Source organism: Saimiri boliviensis, chromosome Y, assembly GCF_048565385.1.
Source record: "Saimiri boliviensis isolate mSaiBol1 chromosome Y, mSaiBol1.pri, whole genome shotgun sequence".
NCBI lineage: Eukaryota > Metazoa > Chordata > Mammalia > Primates > Cebidae > Saimiri > Saimiri boliviensis.
In genome coordinates, this window is record NC_133471.1 from 2618183 (window position 1) to 2636035 (window position 17853).

Consider the following 17853-nt stretch of genomic DNA (forward strand, 5'->3'; position numbering starts at 1 on the left):
GTTCTTTTTGCTTAGAATTGTCTTGGCTATGCGGGCTCTCTTTTGGTTCCATATGAAGTTAAGGTGTTTTTTTTCCAGTTCTGTGAAGGTTATTGGTAGCTTGATGGGAATAGCAATGAATCTGTAAATTACTGTGGGCAGTATGGCCATTTTCACAATATTAATTCTTCCTAACCATGTACATGGAATGTTTCTCAAACTGTTTGTGTCCTCTCTTATTTTGTTGAGCAGTGGCTTGTAGTACTCCTTGAAGAAACCTTTTATATTCCTTGTTAGTTGTGTTCCTAGGTTTTCTCTTCTCTTTTTGGCAATTGTGAATGACAGTTCGTTCTTGATTTGGCTCTCTTTAAGTCTGTTATTGGTGTACAGAAATGCTTGTTATTTTTGCACACTGATTTTGTATCCTGAGACTTTTCTGAAGTTGCTTATAAGTTTCAGGAGATTTTGGGCTGAGATGATGGAGTCTTCTAGATATACAATTACGTCATCTGCAAATAGACACGATTCGATTTGCTTCTTTCCTATTTGAATACCCTTTATTTCTGTTTCTTGCCTGATGGCTCTGGCTAGAACGTCTTTGAATGTATTGAATACTAGTATGGAGTGTATTGAATACTAGTACTATATTGAATATTAGTATTCAATACTAGTACTGTATTGAATACTCCTAGTACTATATTGAATAGGAGTGGTGAGAGAGGGCATCCTTGTCTAGTGCCAGATTTAAAAGAGAATGCTTCCAGTTTTTGCCCATTCAGTATGATACTGGCTGTTGATTTGTCATAAATAGCTTTTATTGTTTTGAGTTACATTCCGTCAATAGCTAGTTTATTGATGGTTTTTATCATAAAGGGCTGTTGAATCTTGTCAAAGGCCTTCTCTGCATCAATTGAGATAATCATGTTGTTTTTGTCTTTGCTTCTGTTTATGTGGTGAATTACGTTTACGGACTTGCGTATGTTGAACCAGCCTTGCATCCCCAGGTTGAATCCTACTTTATCATGGTGGATGATCTTTTTGATATGCTGTTGCAATCCATTTGCCAGTATTTTATTGAAGGTTTTTGCATCTATGTTCATCATGGATTTTGGCCTGAAATTTTCTTTTCTTGTTGAGACTCTGCTGGGTTTTGGTATTAGGATGATGTTTGTCTCATAAAATGATTTGGGAAGGATTCCCATTTTTTGGATTGTCTGGAGTATTTCAGAAGTAATGGTATCAGCTCCTCTTTGTACGTCTGGTAGAATTCGGCTGTGAAACCATGTGAACCTGGGCTTTTTGTTGGGAGGTATGTTCTTTATTGCTGCCTCAACTTCAGACTTCGTTATTGGTCTATTCAGGGTTTTGGCTTCTTCTGGGTTTAGGCTTGGGAGGATGCAGGTGTCCAGGAATTTATCCATTTCTTCCAGGTTTACTAGTTTATGTGCATTGAATTGTTTGTAATAATATCTGATGATGGCTTAGATTTCTGTGGAATCTGTGGTGATATCCCCTTTATCGTTTTTTATTGCATCAATTTGGTTATTCTCTCTTTTCTTCTTATTAATCTGGCTAGTGGTCTGTCTATTTTGTTGATCTTTTCGAAAAACCAGCTCCTAGATTTATTGAATTTTTGAACGTTTTTTGTGTCTCTATTTCCTACAGTTCTGCTGTGATCTTAGTTATTTCCTGTCTTCTGCTAGATTTTGAGTTTTTTTGATCTTGCTCCTCCTCCTCTAGAGACTGCTTTAAATGTGTCCCAGAGATTCTGGTATATTGTCTCTTCATTCTCGTTAGTTTTGTAAAACATCATTATTTCTGCCTTCATTTCATTGTTTATCCAGTCAACATTCAAGAGTAAGTTGTTCAGTTTCCATGAAGCTGTGCAGTTCTGAGTTAGTTTCTGCATTCTGAGTTCTAACTCAATTGCACTGTGGTCTGAGAGACTGTTTGCTATGATTTCCGTTCTTTTGCATTTGCTGAGGAGTGATTTATTGCCAATTATGTGGTCAGTTTTAGAGTAGGTGTGATGTAGTGCTGAGAAGAATGTATATTCTGTGGATTTGGGGTGGAGGGTTCTGTAAATGTCTATTCGGTTTGCTTGTTCCAGGTCCTGGATATCCTTGTTGATTTTCTGTCTGATTGATCTGTCTAATATTGACAGTGGGGTGTTAAAGTTTCCCCTTATTATTGTGTGGGAGTCTAAGTCTCTTTGTAAGTCATTAAGTACGTGCCTTATGTATCTGGGTGCTCCTGTATTGGGCACGTATATGTTTAGGATTGTTAGCTCTTCTTGTTGCAGTGATCCTTTTACCATTATGTAATGTCCTTCTTTGTCTCTTTTGATCTTTGTTGCTTTAAAGTCTATTTTATCAGAGATGAGAATTGCAACTCCAGCTTTTTTTTGCTCTCCATTTCTTTTGTAGATCTTCCTCCATCCCTTTATTTTGAGCCTTTGTGTATCCTTGCATGTAAGATGGGTTTCCTGGATACAGCACTCTGATGAGTTTTGGCTTTTTTTTGCCATTTGCCAGTCTGTGTCTTTTGATTGGGGGCCTTTATTCTATTGACATTTAGGGATAGTATTGTTATGTGTGAATTTGATACTGTCATTTTGATGCTACCTGGCTGTTTTGTTGGTTAGTTGATGCAGATTCTTGATTGTGTTGATGCTCTTTTACCATTTGGTATGTTTTTAGAGTGGCTGGTACTGGTTGTTCCTTTATATGTGTAGAACCTTTTTCAGGAGTTCTTGTAGAGCAGGTTTGGTGGTGATGAAATCTGAATACTTGCTTGTTCACAAACGATTTTATTTTTCCTTCACTTATGAAGCTTAGTTTGGCTGGATAGGAGATTCTGGATTGAAAGGTCTTTTCTTTAAGGATGTTGAATATTAGCCCCCAATCTCTTCGGGCTTGTAGGGTTTCTGCTGAGAGATCTGCTGTGCGTCTAATGAGCTTCCCTTTGTGGGTAACCCGACCTTTCTCTCTGGTTGTCCTTGGCATTTTCTCTTTCATGTCAATCCTGATGAATCTGACGATTATGTGCCTTGGGGTTGCTCTTCTTAAGGAATATCTTTGTGGTGTTCTCTGTATTTCCTGGATTTGAATATTGGTCTGCCTTGCTGGGTTGGGGAAGTTTTCCTGGATAATGTCCTGAAGAGTATTTTCCAGCTTGGATTCATTCTCTTCATCACATTCAGGTATACCTATCAAACATAGATTAGGTCTTTTCACATAGTCCCACATTCCTTGAAGATTTTGTTCATTCGTTTTTGTGCTTTTTTCTCTGTTCTTGCCTTCTCTTTTTATTTCATTGAGTTGATCTTCGACCTCTGATATCCTTTCTTCTCCTTCATCAATTCCGCTGTTGAAGCTTGTGCATGCTCCACGAAGTTCTCGTGTTGTGTTTTTCCGCTCCATCAATTCTCTTATATTCCTCTCTATGCTGTCCATTCTCGTTAGCATTCCATCCAATCTTTTTTCAACATTCCTAGTTTCTTTGCGTTGGGTTAGAACATGTTCTTTTAGCTCACTTTTGTTTCTTACTACCCACCTTCTGAAGTCTGATTCTGTCATTTCATCACCCTCCTTCTCAATACGGTCTGGTTCCCTTTCTGGTGAGGAGTTGTGATCCCTTTTAGGAAGAGAGGTGTTCTGGTTTCGGGAGTTTTCATCCTTTTTGCGCTGGTTTATTCTCATTTTATCCACTTGTTGTCTTTGAAGTTACTGTCTTACAGATTGGTTCTCTGTGTGAGGTTCTAGTTCATGGATGCTGAAGTAACTTTTTTTTTTTTTTTTTTTTTTTTTTTCTAGCTTTACTTCTAACTGCTGTAGGACTGTAGGACTGCTGAGGACTGTAGGACTGCTGTAGGACTACTGAGGTCCTCTCTGGGCCCTGCTTGCCTGGGGAATCACATGTAGCAGCTGCAGAACAGTAAGCATTGCTACCAGTTTCCTCTTCTGCTATCTTTGTCCCAGAAAGATGCTCACCAACTGGCAGTCCATTTTCTCCTTTATGAGCTGAGTCTTTGGATCTATGGGGGTTAGGGTGCTTCTTGAGGAGACAGTCTATCTTTTATTGGGGCTTAAGTCCTGAGCTGTGAGCTCCATTGTTCTTTCAGAGCTGCTGGGCAGGTACATTTAGGTCTGCTGCAGCTGAACTCATAAACCACTTTTTGTTCTCAGGTGCTCTGTCCTGGGGGGTTAGAGCTTTATAAGTTTCTCTTGTGCTGCTGCCCTTGCTTTTTCTTTCAGGGCTCCCCTGCCCAGCTGTCATCCCACCTGGCCACTGTCTGTCTGCAGAGGTTTTGCTGGGCTGCTGTGGGCTCTGCCCAGCTGCCCTGTGCTCTTCCCTGCAGTCCTGTTTATATGGGCACAGTTAAAACTGCCTCGGAAATGGTGGCACTGCCTCTGTTATGGCAGACTCTCTCTGTTGTGGCAGGTAGCCTCGGCAACAGCAGGTTGCCTCGGCGACGGCGGCCTGCATTTGTAGTGGTGGAGAATCTCAGTAATGGTGGACGCCCCTCCCTCATCGAGCCAGACCATCCCAGGTTCAGCTGTGCTTGCTGTGATGGGCAAAACCCAGAGGGTTTCCAATTACTGTTTTTGTTTTCATTGTTGTTGGGGATGGGGGTCGGGACAAACCGAGCCTGATCACCTGGTTCCCTGACTCAGAGTCTTTTCTTTTATTTTTTAAGTTGAACGACCCAGCCTTCCAGTTGCTTGTTGGAAAGTCGCCAGCATCTCCCATGCTGCGACTCACTGAGTTGGCTCAAACAGCGGCACTGACTCCTGGCAGATTTTTTCCTAGGAATCTCCTGGCCTGTCTCACTATTTCAGATGAATGGGCAACTGTGCCATCTCAGGGCACCAATCGCCAACTAAGAGGGTGCCCAGACCAGTGGCTTTTGTTTGGAGAGCCACCGCAACAGGGTATGGTCACAGCAGCTGCACAGGCCGAATCAGCCCCATGGGGGCCAAAACAGCCGCACCGGCCAGAACAGCGGTGCTGGCGACCCCTCTGCCTGGGTATCTCCTGGTCTGTGGACAATAAAAATTCATCTGGAAATGCAGTGTCCATTCACCCTCTGCACTTTCACTGGAGCTGAAGTCCTGAGCTGTTCTTAGGTGGCCATCTTCCCAGCATTCCCCCAGAAATATATATATATATATATATATATATATTTAGGAATGCCTACTATACATATGTTTATATATATATGTTATATATATACATATGTATTATAAATATAATATAATATTACATATATATTAGAGTGTTTATAACAGAATTTTTGTTTAAAAGGATAAAACAAACAAGCAAACTAACAAAAAACTAAAACTGAGTCTCATGTAGCCAGATATAACAGACATAAATATAGCTACAGCTATCCAGGCTATGTCAGCAACTGCTGTTCTTACTTCCTTGTCTGCTTATAATACCTAATCTCTAACAACCCAAATTGTTTCTTATTGCCTAAAAACTGTCTATTTTCAAAGTGTAATGCAAATTAAATCATGCATTAACTTGCTTTTCTTCAAAGGATACTTAAATCAACCCTGGGTAGAATCCTAGCTGTTGTAGCCTACATAACACCCTCTCAAATAGAAAGTAGCCAGAAACATTCATTGACTCATCTCCATAAAAGCAGTCACTTTTTCCATTTCAGAGTGAGAAAAAAGACAAGCTATCTAGCTTTCCTTAGGTATACAGCAAGTAAAGTGTCCTCTGAAGGACCCCAAGCCCAGGAGTAGTGCTTTTTTTAAATATAATACAATAAGCAGACTCAGAAAAATCAAGCTGTGGGCAGCATTAAAAGATCTAGTACAGAGGGCTGTCACTGAAGACCTGCCTGCAGTGACACAGATAGCAGAACCTGCAGTCCACTCTAATAAAAACTTTCAAAAACCTCCAGTTCACTCAGATGTGAAAACAATGCCTGGCATAGAAATGCTGTTTTTTCTATACTCAGTGGCTTCCAGAAAAAAATCATTTTTTTTTTTATTTTGTGAGCATAAACTGAGTGGGCTCCGGGTAGGTACTGATTGACACTTTTCTTTTCTATTTTGATTATTTAACCAGCCCATATAAATAATCATTCAAGTACCTGATTGGCTCAGGGCCAGCATCCCAGGCCAAACTTTTGCTTCAGCTCCTAATAGTTTACAGGCCAAGCTAAGTAGCCTTTATAAATTATTACTTCATTCTCAGATTACACTCAGGCAAGTTTTCTGAGCTAAGCTGTCTAACATGTCCTGGGCCTGACTAAGCTAAGTCACACTTTCTCCAAGACAGCTTGTAAACTAAGTATATTTCTTTCTTTTTTATTGTCATAAAAACTTTAAAGCTCAGCAAACAATTTATTTACCTTTTATCTCTGCTGGCAGAGTTCTTCTTGTGTCCCTTATTTAAACTTTTGCTTTAATCTCTTTCTTGTGTCTACAACCCTGAATCTTCTTAAAAGTAAAACAGAAGACTCTAGGTTTTATCTCAAATTAAAACAAATGACTGTAACATCTTGATGCATTGGTAAAATTATAATGTTATCCAAACTTATGACACATTTTGGGAGCTTCCTTCTGATGTCAGCAGCTGCCTATGTAATAAACATTTATTGTAAGATTAACTCTCTCTCAACTGAGTAAGTAGATAGAAAAATGTATTTCACTGAAGCCACTCTCACTTATTCAATAAAGACTAATTTGTTTTATTTGGTTTTAATCTATTATGAGTGGCTTAGAGTAATTAAGAAGTTTTGCCCTTTTCCCTAATAAGCCTTCAGCATGCAAATTAGAAATTATTTGTTTGCTTTTTGCTCATCTATAAATCTCTAAGGTTTCAACTGAGTTTTCAAAAAACTCTGCCTCCCTTCCTCTTAAACATAAGCATTCTTCTATATGCTAAAACTTTTTTTTTTGTTTTTCAGTCTCTCATGTTCTAGTTTTTGGGCTGGCTATAGGAGACATGTGGTTTATTCATGAATAATTCTGCAGTCTCTAATACTGTCTACTTTAGAGCAACAGTTAGGATTCAGTTTAGGAATAATGTAGAATTTTTCAAGTAAAATTAAACATATGGAATAGATTTTGAAAAGCCTCTGTATATCAGTATCAATCACAATCATCAGAAGACTTGCCTATGTTGCCCATTATTTTTCTAAGTTCCTGTGATAAGAAGAAAACTTGAACTCTAGTAGCACCACCTGTATCGGCAATGTCCTCCAGGGGCAACAATTAAGTTGAGGGTGTCTTTGGTCACAAAGGAAGACAAGATGTTGAAATGGCTCTTGGAGATCTTGGATAAGGGTAGCAGTAGGTAGGTCATTCAGAAGTTGCATTTGGGGTTTACACAGGAGTTTGTCTCTGACTTTAATGAATTATCTATTTTAGATTTACCTATTATGACTGCCAAGAAGAAAAAGTCAGTTTTACAAATGCTGGCAATAATCTTTGTTGTCTCTGAAATCAAAGTAAGTTTGTACATAGAAAATTTCAAACTATTTTCTTTGTGACCTGAAGAAAAGATCTAGTTGTTGAATCATATTAAAATGAATGCTTTTCCCAGAAAGCCAGGACTGTCTGTCCTGGATCTGGTAAGGTTTTCAAACCCCCAGGCAAACAAAAAAATAAAAATAAAAAGAGAAAGCAACACATAATTTTTTTTCCTATTTTTGAAGTAAGCCCAAGTGAAAAGAAAGAAAGTATGTTGCTTGTTTTTTTCATTCTCTTGTCTTTTCTCAGTCTGACAACTAACATATGTGTCTTCCATGGGTGAAAGCGTAATCTTCACTCATGTTTCCAGAGAAGGTAGCCATCAGGAGAAGTGATGTTTGCCTGCACAAAGCCCTAGATCTCCACTGGGGATTCTTTGCTCCTCTTGTATGCCTACTCAACCCAGAATATGTTCAAGGTGTTGACTGGTTTTCATAAAACAGCATTGAGCTAGAAGATGTCTCTCAAAGGCAACTTTATTCCACTTATTGAAAGTGGAGATTTTTGTTTATATATAGAGCATGAAGTCTTATTACTATTAGAGAGACATACGGTAAGAGAAGTTAAAAAACTCAGGGTTTGGTGCAAAGTACTGATAATGCTTCCTACAGATAAAAGTTATATCTCACTATGTGGCATTGGGAAAATCTGACTCCAAGGTTTTCATAGTCAAAAGTTAGAATTGAAGCTCTATAGACTGTGCCCACACTATTTGTCACTGTAGAAAAAAAAAAATTTATCAGATAAAAAAACTTTAGATTTATATCACCGTTCTGAATTTTTTACAGAAACATAACCATATGAAAGGAAAAGATTTCTTCTTAATGTATACCTTCCACGCAGTGCCATAAATGTTTATCATTGGGGGACAAGCAAAGCTTTACCAAATATAAATTTTTTAAACTACAATGTTAAATTTTGTGTTTTTAGATAACTTCAAAATTGCAGCTATTATAAAACAGCCCTAATTATAAGATTCCAGCTGACTTTTCTCAGTAAGATATTTTCAGGTTGCAATATTACATACAGAGAAGAAATAGGAGATATAGTATCTGCCCAAAAAAAGTAACAGAAAAGTCTAGATTTTTGTTTATGGCAACACCCTGATGGACTTTCAGAAACTAGAGTTAGTTCAGAGTCTTAAGCAGAAACTTTCATCTTTCCTAAGTTTCTTTGGTTTTGATGTGATGACTAGCTTCTCTGCAAGGGGTGGGGCTGTGGAGGAGAACAAGATTGGAACAGAGGCAACAAAATGTTGCCTGCAGGCAAAGGAAAATTGCCAAAGTGTTTCCTGGTATGTCTTTCTTCTGAGTCTGGTGAGAATGGCAGCCACTTTATTGGGTTTTAAAAATTAAAGAAAAGGAAAGATAAAACTTTGATACGACAAGTCTCAGAAATGAATGTAAATAATTTGGAATGCACTTCTACTCAGCATTTAAAAAAAAAAAAAAAAACAAAACAAAACAAAACTATTTTCTAGTCCCTGCACCAAAACATGTGTTGCCACCTTCCAATGCACCGCAGTGTATCACTCTCTCACTGTGTGGTGTCACACAGATTTCTATTAAATTTAAAGACCAAGAACATTAAAAGTTATGAATGCCAAAGGTGAGATTGTAACTAACTTTTTATGCATTAACTGCAAGTGTGGAAGAATGAGTTGCCCACTGTGAGGAAGAATTTGATGTTTCTGTGGACTGGAAACAGAGGAAACATATTAACTAATTTTGAAGACAGGACCACTCAACTTTTCCCAGAACCAAATAGGAACTGAAATGATGATTCATAAATGACTCAGTTTCACCTAGGATCATGGCCTTAAACCAATCAATAGCTCAGAGAAAGTATAACTAAGAACCTTGGTCTGAGACCAGACGTTAATGTGATCATTTATAAAAGCTCAGCTCAAAGATTAAAGCACGTTCAGTAACATAAAATATTCCGTGTAACATATGTACATTTCCAAAAAACAGGAGATGCTATTTCCTGAAAGCCCACCGGTTATACAAAGGACATTGCATTTTAAAGGGAAAACCTGTTTTGTTTTGTTTTGTTTTGTTTTGTTTTGTTTTGTTTTGTTTTGTTTTGTTTTGTTTTGTTTTGTTTTTGATAGCTGTGACCATGTCTTAGACATACAAAAAATGTTGGGGACTGTTTCTTTGTCTGAGTGTACCACAGGTTACTTTAGACTATTTCCATTTGTGCCTACAACTTGATTTTTCAGGCTTTCTCTGCTTAGAGGAATTTTACCAAGGATTTACCATAACCATGTAGTTTGGTCTTTCAATACTATTAAACAGATATTTTCTGATGTTAGAAGGACAAATTGGTTGTGGTGCCCTATTTGCAAGATTTCTTTTTTCTGTGAAACATCCCCAACTTGTGTAAATATTGTAAAATTGTATAAGTCTTCAAAGCACTCATAACAGAAAAGCCCAAAGGGAAAAAAAAAAAAAAAAAAAAAAAAAAAAAAAAAAAAAAAAAAAAACCTCCAAAGTCCAAAAAAGTTTCCCCTGGAAACTCTGAAAAAGCATTTTTTCTTGTTGTTGTTGCCTCAGCTTTCCTCATTTTCTTTATCTCGACAATTTTCTAGTCACATCACTATCAGCTTTTTCAGTTTTAATACCCAACCCCAGAAGTCCACTGCCACTTGCTATAGGAAATATCCAATGAATGAGGTGCCAGTGAAGTGCAGGTTTCTTTTTCATTACAGTAGCCTAAACAAATAAACACCCAGTCAAATTTTCAAATACCCTCAATAAATATATGGAACCTTTCTTATAGCTAGGCCATTTGCCCTATTGTCCATGTTGGAGTGCAATGTGCCATCTTGGTTCTTTGCCACCTTCCCTTCCCTAGTTCACACAGTTCTTCTGTCTCATCTCATAAGTAGCTGGGATTAGAAGTACACATCACCACATCCAGCTAATTTTTAAATTTTTAGTAAACACAAGGTTTCACTATGTTGGCCAGACTTGTCTTGGACTCCTGACCTTATGTTTTACCTGCCCCAGCCTCACAAAGTATTTGGTCTTACATGGGAAGATGCTGTGTCACTCCTAAGGCAAATTCTACCTGCTTCTGGAAAAAACCCCACAGGCAACAGAGATTCAGGGACAAACTGCAAGTCTTCTACAGACATTTATAAAAGTCTTACAGCACTCAATAAAATGAGCAAAGAACAGACAAGATTCTGAATTCCAGTCGCAAGAAAGAGACTTTTAAAAATCTTATTTTGAGTATTAGTAATTCCATAGATTAGAAACAAGAAAAGAAACTTTTTGATGTGCATATTAAAAGGTTGATGAAGAACCAGAAGCACAAACCTCTTAATGACACTAAACTACTCCTATTGAATAAGACACCAGAGAAACAATTCTTGGCCTTTATGAAAAGGCAAATAGAGACATTCATAAAACACATAGTTGTATATCCTTATTCAATTAATACATGGATAATCTTAAAAGACTATTTATTACTCAGGCAGCTCCTGATACCAGAAGATAACTACAAAAGCAGAATCTAGAATTGTACAGTACCTTGGAAAACCTCCTGGGGATAGCCTTCTTTGTCTTTAATGATAGGACCCAGGAAGAGCCTAGGTAAAAAGAGAGAAACAAAAGAAAGGCAAAGACACTAGTGACCCAATTATGTAATATGTTTGAGAGGTATGTGTGAATTTCTACCAGTGAGATAAATCAAAGCACATTAGGAAGAATGGCTAAGACAAAAAAAAGGAAGCCATGTTGACTTTTCTAAACCTATGTTGGTGACCACTACGTGGTGGACAGCCCCCAGGAGTGTGCATCACAACATGGGCCAGTTTCCCAGATGATACCACAAGACCAATAGATTCCAGAGTTCAATTCCTAGATTTCAATTATTGCTGTCTCATTAATGCACCACAGTGTAGCAATCTCTCATTGTGAGATATCACACAGAGTTCTTTGTCTCATGGCCAGAAAAATTAGAGAGGATGAATGCAAATACGATTAAACAAAAGTTTTATAAGTAAAAAGCTCTATACTTTTTAGATGGGATGTGAGTAGTTTGCCTACTATGAGGTTGGGCTTCAGAGTTTCTAAAGTCAGGGGAGAAAAGAAATATTGTTAGTGGTCTTGGAGCAAGTATTACTCAACTTGACCCTGAACCTTGAACTGGTATTCACCAGGAACTGAAGTGATAATTCATTCATGTGACTTAACTTAGCCTTAGGCTTTGGTCCTGGACCAAGCACGAACTGAAGTGAAAGCTTGGTCTGGGACCAATCACAGGCTGAAGAGATGGATCATGTTCAGGATAATTAAGGAGATTGGTTGCAAAATTCAAGTAAGAAAATAAGTTTAATAACCAAAAATAAAGAGAAAGCTCTTCAGAGAAAATACGGAGCTCGTGGGAGATTTAACTATAAGGCTGGGGCTGCTGTGTCTACAAACTGGAAAAAAGAATATTCTGAGTTGTGTGTTAGCTCTCTTGAAGAAAGCACTATTCAAGATGTGGCCTACTTCAGGGGCCGAAGTAAAAGCTTTGTCTGGGACATTGAGCCAGGATCTGTGTACCTGTGGATAGGCTTTAGCCAAAATGACAAAGGCATTTTAACTTTGTTCTTGTTTTATTACTGCAGCTGTGGACATGTCTTTAGTCTGTCCTCCTCTACTACTTCTTTATCAATGTCTGCAGCCTAATTTTTCAGATTGTTCCTCTGCTTAAAATAATTGTACCAAAAATCCATCCAACTTCTTGTTTTTCCCCCTCACTTTCATGAAGGTAATTTTTCTCCTTCACCTTCATGGAGATAATTTTATGTATTTTGTACATGTAACAAAGTTTGCGTTAGAAAATTTTCTGTGGAGTCTTGTACTTGTATCACATCATCAATCAAGTTTTACATTAGAGTAAGTACAATTTTTCTATTAGCAATGTTTGATCTGTACCTTTTTCTTTTAAAATAAATTATTTTTAAAAAGAAAATAAATTGTTTGAATTCTTAGACTAATTGTTATAATTCAACCATTGAACACTCTGGTTCTAGGGTTTTCTTTTTAGTGCTGTGAATTTGCTAAATATATTTACTGTTTGTCTCTGTTTTCTGGTATAGAATTCCTAAAATCTTTGGAATCTCTAAAGTATTTTCTTTTGATATGCTAAAGGTGCTGGACAGCTTTAGGTAGAGGTTTTTCAATGAGAAGACAAAGGTATAAAGTAGAGTGTAGGGATTCTCAGCTTCACTCTGCATTATTCTGGAATATAAAATGTGTTGCAGGTAATGGTAGCTGCAGTCCATTTTAAGAGGCTGCTGTAAAGATCCCAGGTGACTGAGAAAGGTGCAGCCAGGACTGTGCATTCTGTGACGCTGATGGGAACTAAGAATAGGTAGAAGTCACACCCACATTCAAGTTAAATTAGAAGAAACCTCATCTACTAAGAAGCCGTTGCAGCTGCCTAGCCACAGGTGCAGACTCAGGCATCCCTTTGCTTTCCAGATCCTGGGAAGCTGTCCTTCCCTAAAAAGCTCTGAAGTATCTGCTTCCATTAGCCTGAATCCCATCAGCCCTCATGGCACCTTTGTGAAAATAAAACAAGTTTTTGGCTGAGCCCAGCTATCATGACCTGGCCATGTGTGCTTACTCTTAAGGTGGTACTGACACAATGGCCTTCTGCCACCAAGAAAAAGAGAAGGAAAATAAAATAAAAGAAAAATAATGCCTTCGCATTGTGAACTATAGCAGAAGTCACTGGAAACCATGGTGAAAACTTTTGTCTCTTTCTTGGCCCAATCATGACCACTCATGTAGCAATCAGCATATTCTTTCTGCCCTTTGAAGCCCATATGAGCTCCAGTCTGAGGCTAATTTTGGAATTATATATGCCTGCAAAGTGAAGCTACCAACTGTGAGTCTCCTCTCCACTAAGAGTTACACACTTATTGGGGTTACATGTCTATAATTGGATAGCTGTTCTCTCCAGTAAGGTCTGCAGAATCATCTTAGCAAACTTCCTGCAGAAAGAAGCTACCCACTCTGCATGTCCTCTTTACTCAGAACTGCAGAGATGTCAGCACAACCTGTCTGCAGATTAGAACTCTTCATTCAGGGTTTCCATTTCACCAAGTATGGCACAGAGACAACTATGTCTTGCTTGTGTAAAGGTTCTTCCAACTTTGGGAGTCCTGAAACTGTACTGTCACTCAATAAGACACCTATTTATTTATTTTTTTATTATTCTACAGTTTTTCACATAACTCATTTTTCTTTTTCTGTAAATGGGATAAGAAGCAGGAGTCACTGAATAACAGCAGTGAAAGTTTAGTAACACAAAAGGCTGGAACACATAATACCCCATTTGCCAGATTGCTGCTTACCAAAAAAAAAAAAAAAGAAAAGAAAAGAAAAAGACAGAAGAGGTTTGGTTTGTAAAAGAGACCAGACTTAAATCTTTCTCAAGCCAGGGATGTAATACCATTTTTGTGGCTGTGCAGTTTCTGGTTGCTACTGCATTGTTCAGTGCCTGCAAAGGAAACAGCTTGTGAAATACCTCATTAAGCCAAAGACTTATAGCAAGTTGTCACCTGTGCTGGCACCTTGACTTGATCACCTCATCAGAGTAATTGTGACTAGCTATGTGCAGTGGCTGGACACAATTGTCACTCACTCATGCACCTCTCTTTATTTTGTGGCAGGCTTATTCATAGCAGAAATGGAATTTGAGTACTTAGTTTCAGCTTAGTGCAGGCTAGAAGATGGGTGGACAAAATTAGTCCAGCAGGCTCAACAGAAACTTAGGCAAAGGTGATATTATCTACAGATATTTTTGGCTGGTGAATCAACACTGTAGATACACTGTGACAAAAGTCATGTTATCCATGGCCAGTGAATTATTTACTCATGCCTATGTAATGGAGCCTCCATAAAAACCCATTAGGACAGGATTTAGAGAGCTTCTGGATAGCTTAGCATGTAGCATGTTCTAGAAAATTATGTGCAGATAAAAGCAGAAACCAATAATTTTAAATTTCAGATATAGTGTAGATGTCTTTTCTTTGTTTGGAAAGAAGTGTCTGCCTTTAAAATTGTGTCCATTCCAGGTGTGGCAGCTCATGTCTGTAATCCCAGCACTTTGGTGAACCAACGCAAGCAAATCACAAGGTCAGTAGTTCAAGACAAGCCTGGCCAACATAATGAAACCCTCTCTCTACTAAAAAAAAAAAAAAAAAAAAAAAAATAAAATAGCTAGAGTAGTGGCAGACCCTGTATCCTAGTTACTCAGGAGGCTGAAGGAGAAGAATTGCTAAATCTGGGAGGCAGAAGTTGCAGTGAGCTAAGATTACCACTGCAATCCAGTCCAGATGACACTCTGTGTCAAAAAAAAAAAAAAAAAAAAAAAAATATATATATATATATATATATATATATATATATATATGTTGTCCAGAATTTTAATCTACTTTGTGAAACATACTCTAAATTAAGTTAAAACTACACATCATAAAACTTGGATATTTCTACCTAATGAATTCATGATTCACTAATAGTATGCAGCAAATTTTACTTTAGAGAAGTAAAGGTTTATTTATGTTAAGTGGGTAACAACGAAACATGTATAAAAATTAATTATTTCAGCATAAATTGTAACCATATGTTCAGTTTGGAAGAATAATCACGAGTGAAATTTATATTGGAAATCATTATTCTGAAATACAAGTTCTTTTAATTTAGAATTGTGTGTCTCTGAGGTGTTTGTGCCACTATAAAGTCAGAGGCACCAACTCAGGTTATCTGGGGTAGGGAAGCAGAGACTGACACTTACCTCAATTGACTCTGCATTCTAGAATGTAAAAATAAGGAAAACAAACATTATCAAGATTTTTTCTGTTACTTGAATCTAAAAGAGCACCATTCTCATGTGATTTATAGTAGTCATCGATAAAAAATAGAGCTTGAAAGAAAAATTTAGTGCTCACTAGTCTGCTTTTAAATTTGGGCTTCTGTATACATAAAATAAGGATATTTGAGCAAATCATTTGTTTTATTATTTATTTTAAATTTACAGTGTTTAGCAATTTCTTAATAATATTAAATAAAAAGTTTAGATGTTTTCAATTCTCTCTACGAGCCTTAGCTATCATTGAAATTATTTGGGGCTATGAAAATGAATTAAGACATCTTCAGCTAATTATATATTCTGCTAAGTTCAGTTCTTGTGTCCTAAGCAGACAGACTGGTAATTACAATTCATCAATTTTTGTTTGAACATACTTTAACATGGATTCTATCCCATCTGCTGAGCTCCAGATTTTTTTCAGCATTTCACACTCTCTCTCATTGGCCTGTTCCAACTCCTTCTTAATATTACAGCAAACAAGGGTCTTACACTTCTCCAGTATAACAGGATTACAGGAAGCAAGCCTCTTAATTTGAATCATAACCTCTTGGGTGAAAGTTGCAGTCAAGAACACCTGAGAGACCAGGCCTTTGGCACATGCCTCCCGTGCTGTCAGCTTTCGCCCACCAATCAACATTTCATTGGCAGATGCTTCACCCATGATCCTTGGAAATGTAACAGTAGCACAGCCATCTGGACTCTGTCCAAAGGTCATATACGGGGTTTGAAACCAAGCCTTTTCATTAGCCCAAACCAAGTCACAAAGAGGTAGTATGGATGCACCTAGTCCAATGGCTGGACCATTGACTGATACAACAATAAGTTTTTTAAAATGAATAAAATGGTTCACAAAGTTCTTAATTGTGTCCACAATTTCAGTGCTCATTCTGTTTCTGTCATTCCGTAAATGCTTCGCAATGTACCCAAAATCAAGACCACAGCAGAAGACACTGCCAGCTGCGCTGAACAACACAAGCTTGCTGTCATCCACAGCAGCCGTTTCCAGAGCATTTATGATTTCTTTAATGACTTCTGTATTGAGGGCATTTTTCTCTGTTGATATAGTAGATAGCAATATCTGGGTGAATCCATGGTCTTTCTTGACAACAATGTCTTTGTATCTGTTGGCACTTTCTTTTAGCCTGATGGTGAAATACATCCTCTTGATAAAAGGCTGGTCTTTTCTATCATCAATAATCTCTCTTTTTCCACCTCTCACTCTTGAAACAGACGTATGCATGTTTGTTGTTCCATTGGCTGCTGAAGGGTCCATTAATACCACTATACTTTCTTTCTTATCTGACTCTGTGGCCATGGAAGCAGTAACTGAGTCAGACATCTGAGACATGAGTGGTTGTGTCTGGGTCCTGTTTTCTATTCTAGCCTCTTGTGTGTCAGAATCTGATGAAATTCTGATCGGTTTCTCTGCTGCCACCTTGAATGCCACCTTGTCCTCCTGAACTGGTGCAACAGGATCTAGTTTCTCAGGTTTCAGAAAAGACCTAACTGTGTCCTGGTCATTAACTGGACTATTAGGTACAAGTGTCTTGATAGTTGAATTTTTCTGTTTCGAATTTTTGGAGTGAGGGAGAAGTGAAGCTGTGTTTTCTCTAATGTTCTGTCTGGCAGCAAACAAGTTGTTGTTTTTGGATTTGTGGTGTTTGCCAGTCAATGGCATTTTAGGAGAGTTCTTAGAAAAGCTATATGTGGAAGTTCTGGAAGCTCGTTTCCTTACATTGTTTGAAGAAATTCCACCTGTTCTGGTCCATGTCCATTTTGACTGTTTTTCAGTCTGTCGTCTGATAAAGTCACAAATACATTCTCTACAGTTTGTGAGGTTCTGCTCTGGTTCCCAAGTGTCATCCTGTTTGTCATAACCTTTCCACCGAACCAAATACTCTGTCTTCCCTTTTTGGTTTTGTCTTTTGTCAACAATAGCTTCCACCTCAAACTCCTGGGAAGCCATGAAGAAATAGACAGAATTGGGCAGTTGCTGTGCCTACCTTTTTTCAGTTGGGTCTCATCATAGCCACATCTTTCTGCCTTCAGTGCTTCACCAGGTGCTAGGTATGGATGAGTCTCTTCCACTTCGTGGCCAAAGTTGTGTGAAGAAGCAGTCAGAGAGCCTTACCCTCTTACATCTACTCTGTGGTGGGACAGATTGGACTTGGTCTTATGATGCCAAGATAGCTTGCTAGGTAGCTTCAGGTAAGATTAGCTAAATCCACAGCTCCTACTCTTACAGAGTGCTCAAAGCTTTCTACCTGCCTGTTACTCTCTTTTGTCGTTGCCATGACAATTGTATTGAACATTCTGAAGTTATAACATTTTTAAAGTTATACTAGCTTACCTGTGACAACATGAAAACACATACTTCTCTATATGTTGGTCCCCTTTATTTTACTTATTCAGTTATCAAAATTATACTGTAATTATTGTATGTCAAAAATACATGTAAATTTTAGTGATAACTTTGTATTAACTATATTAGTGTTTCAGA

The 17853-nt window shown here is 37.9% G+C and overlaps 1 protein-coding gene across 1 annotated transcript; it reads right to left on the minus strand.

Moving 5' to 3' along the window:
- Nucleotides 1-15696: 15696 nt before the first annotated feature.
- Nucleotides 15697-17438, minus strand: LOC141583015 (testis-specific chromodomain protein Y 1-like). The gene has a single exon (XM_074392443.1). It carries the CDS (start codon nucleotides 17317-17319, stop codon nucleotides 15697-15699), a length of 1623 nt encoding a protein of 540 aa, XP_074248544.1. The 5' UTR covers nucleotides 17320-17438.
- Nucleotides 17439-17853: the final 415 nt, after the last annotated feature.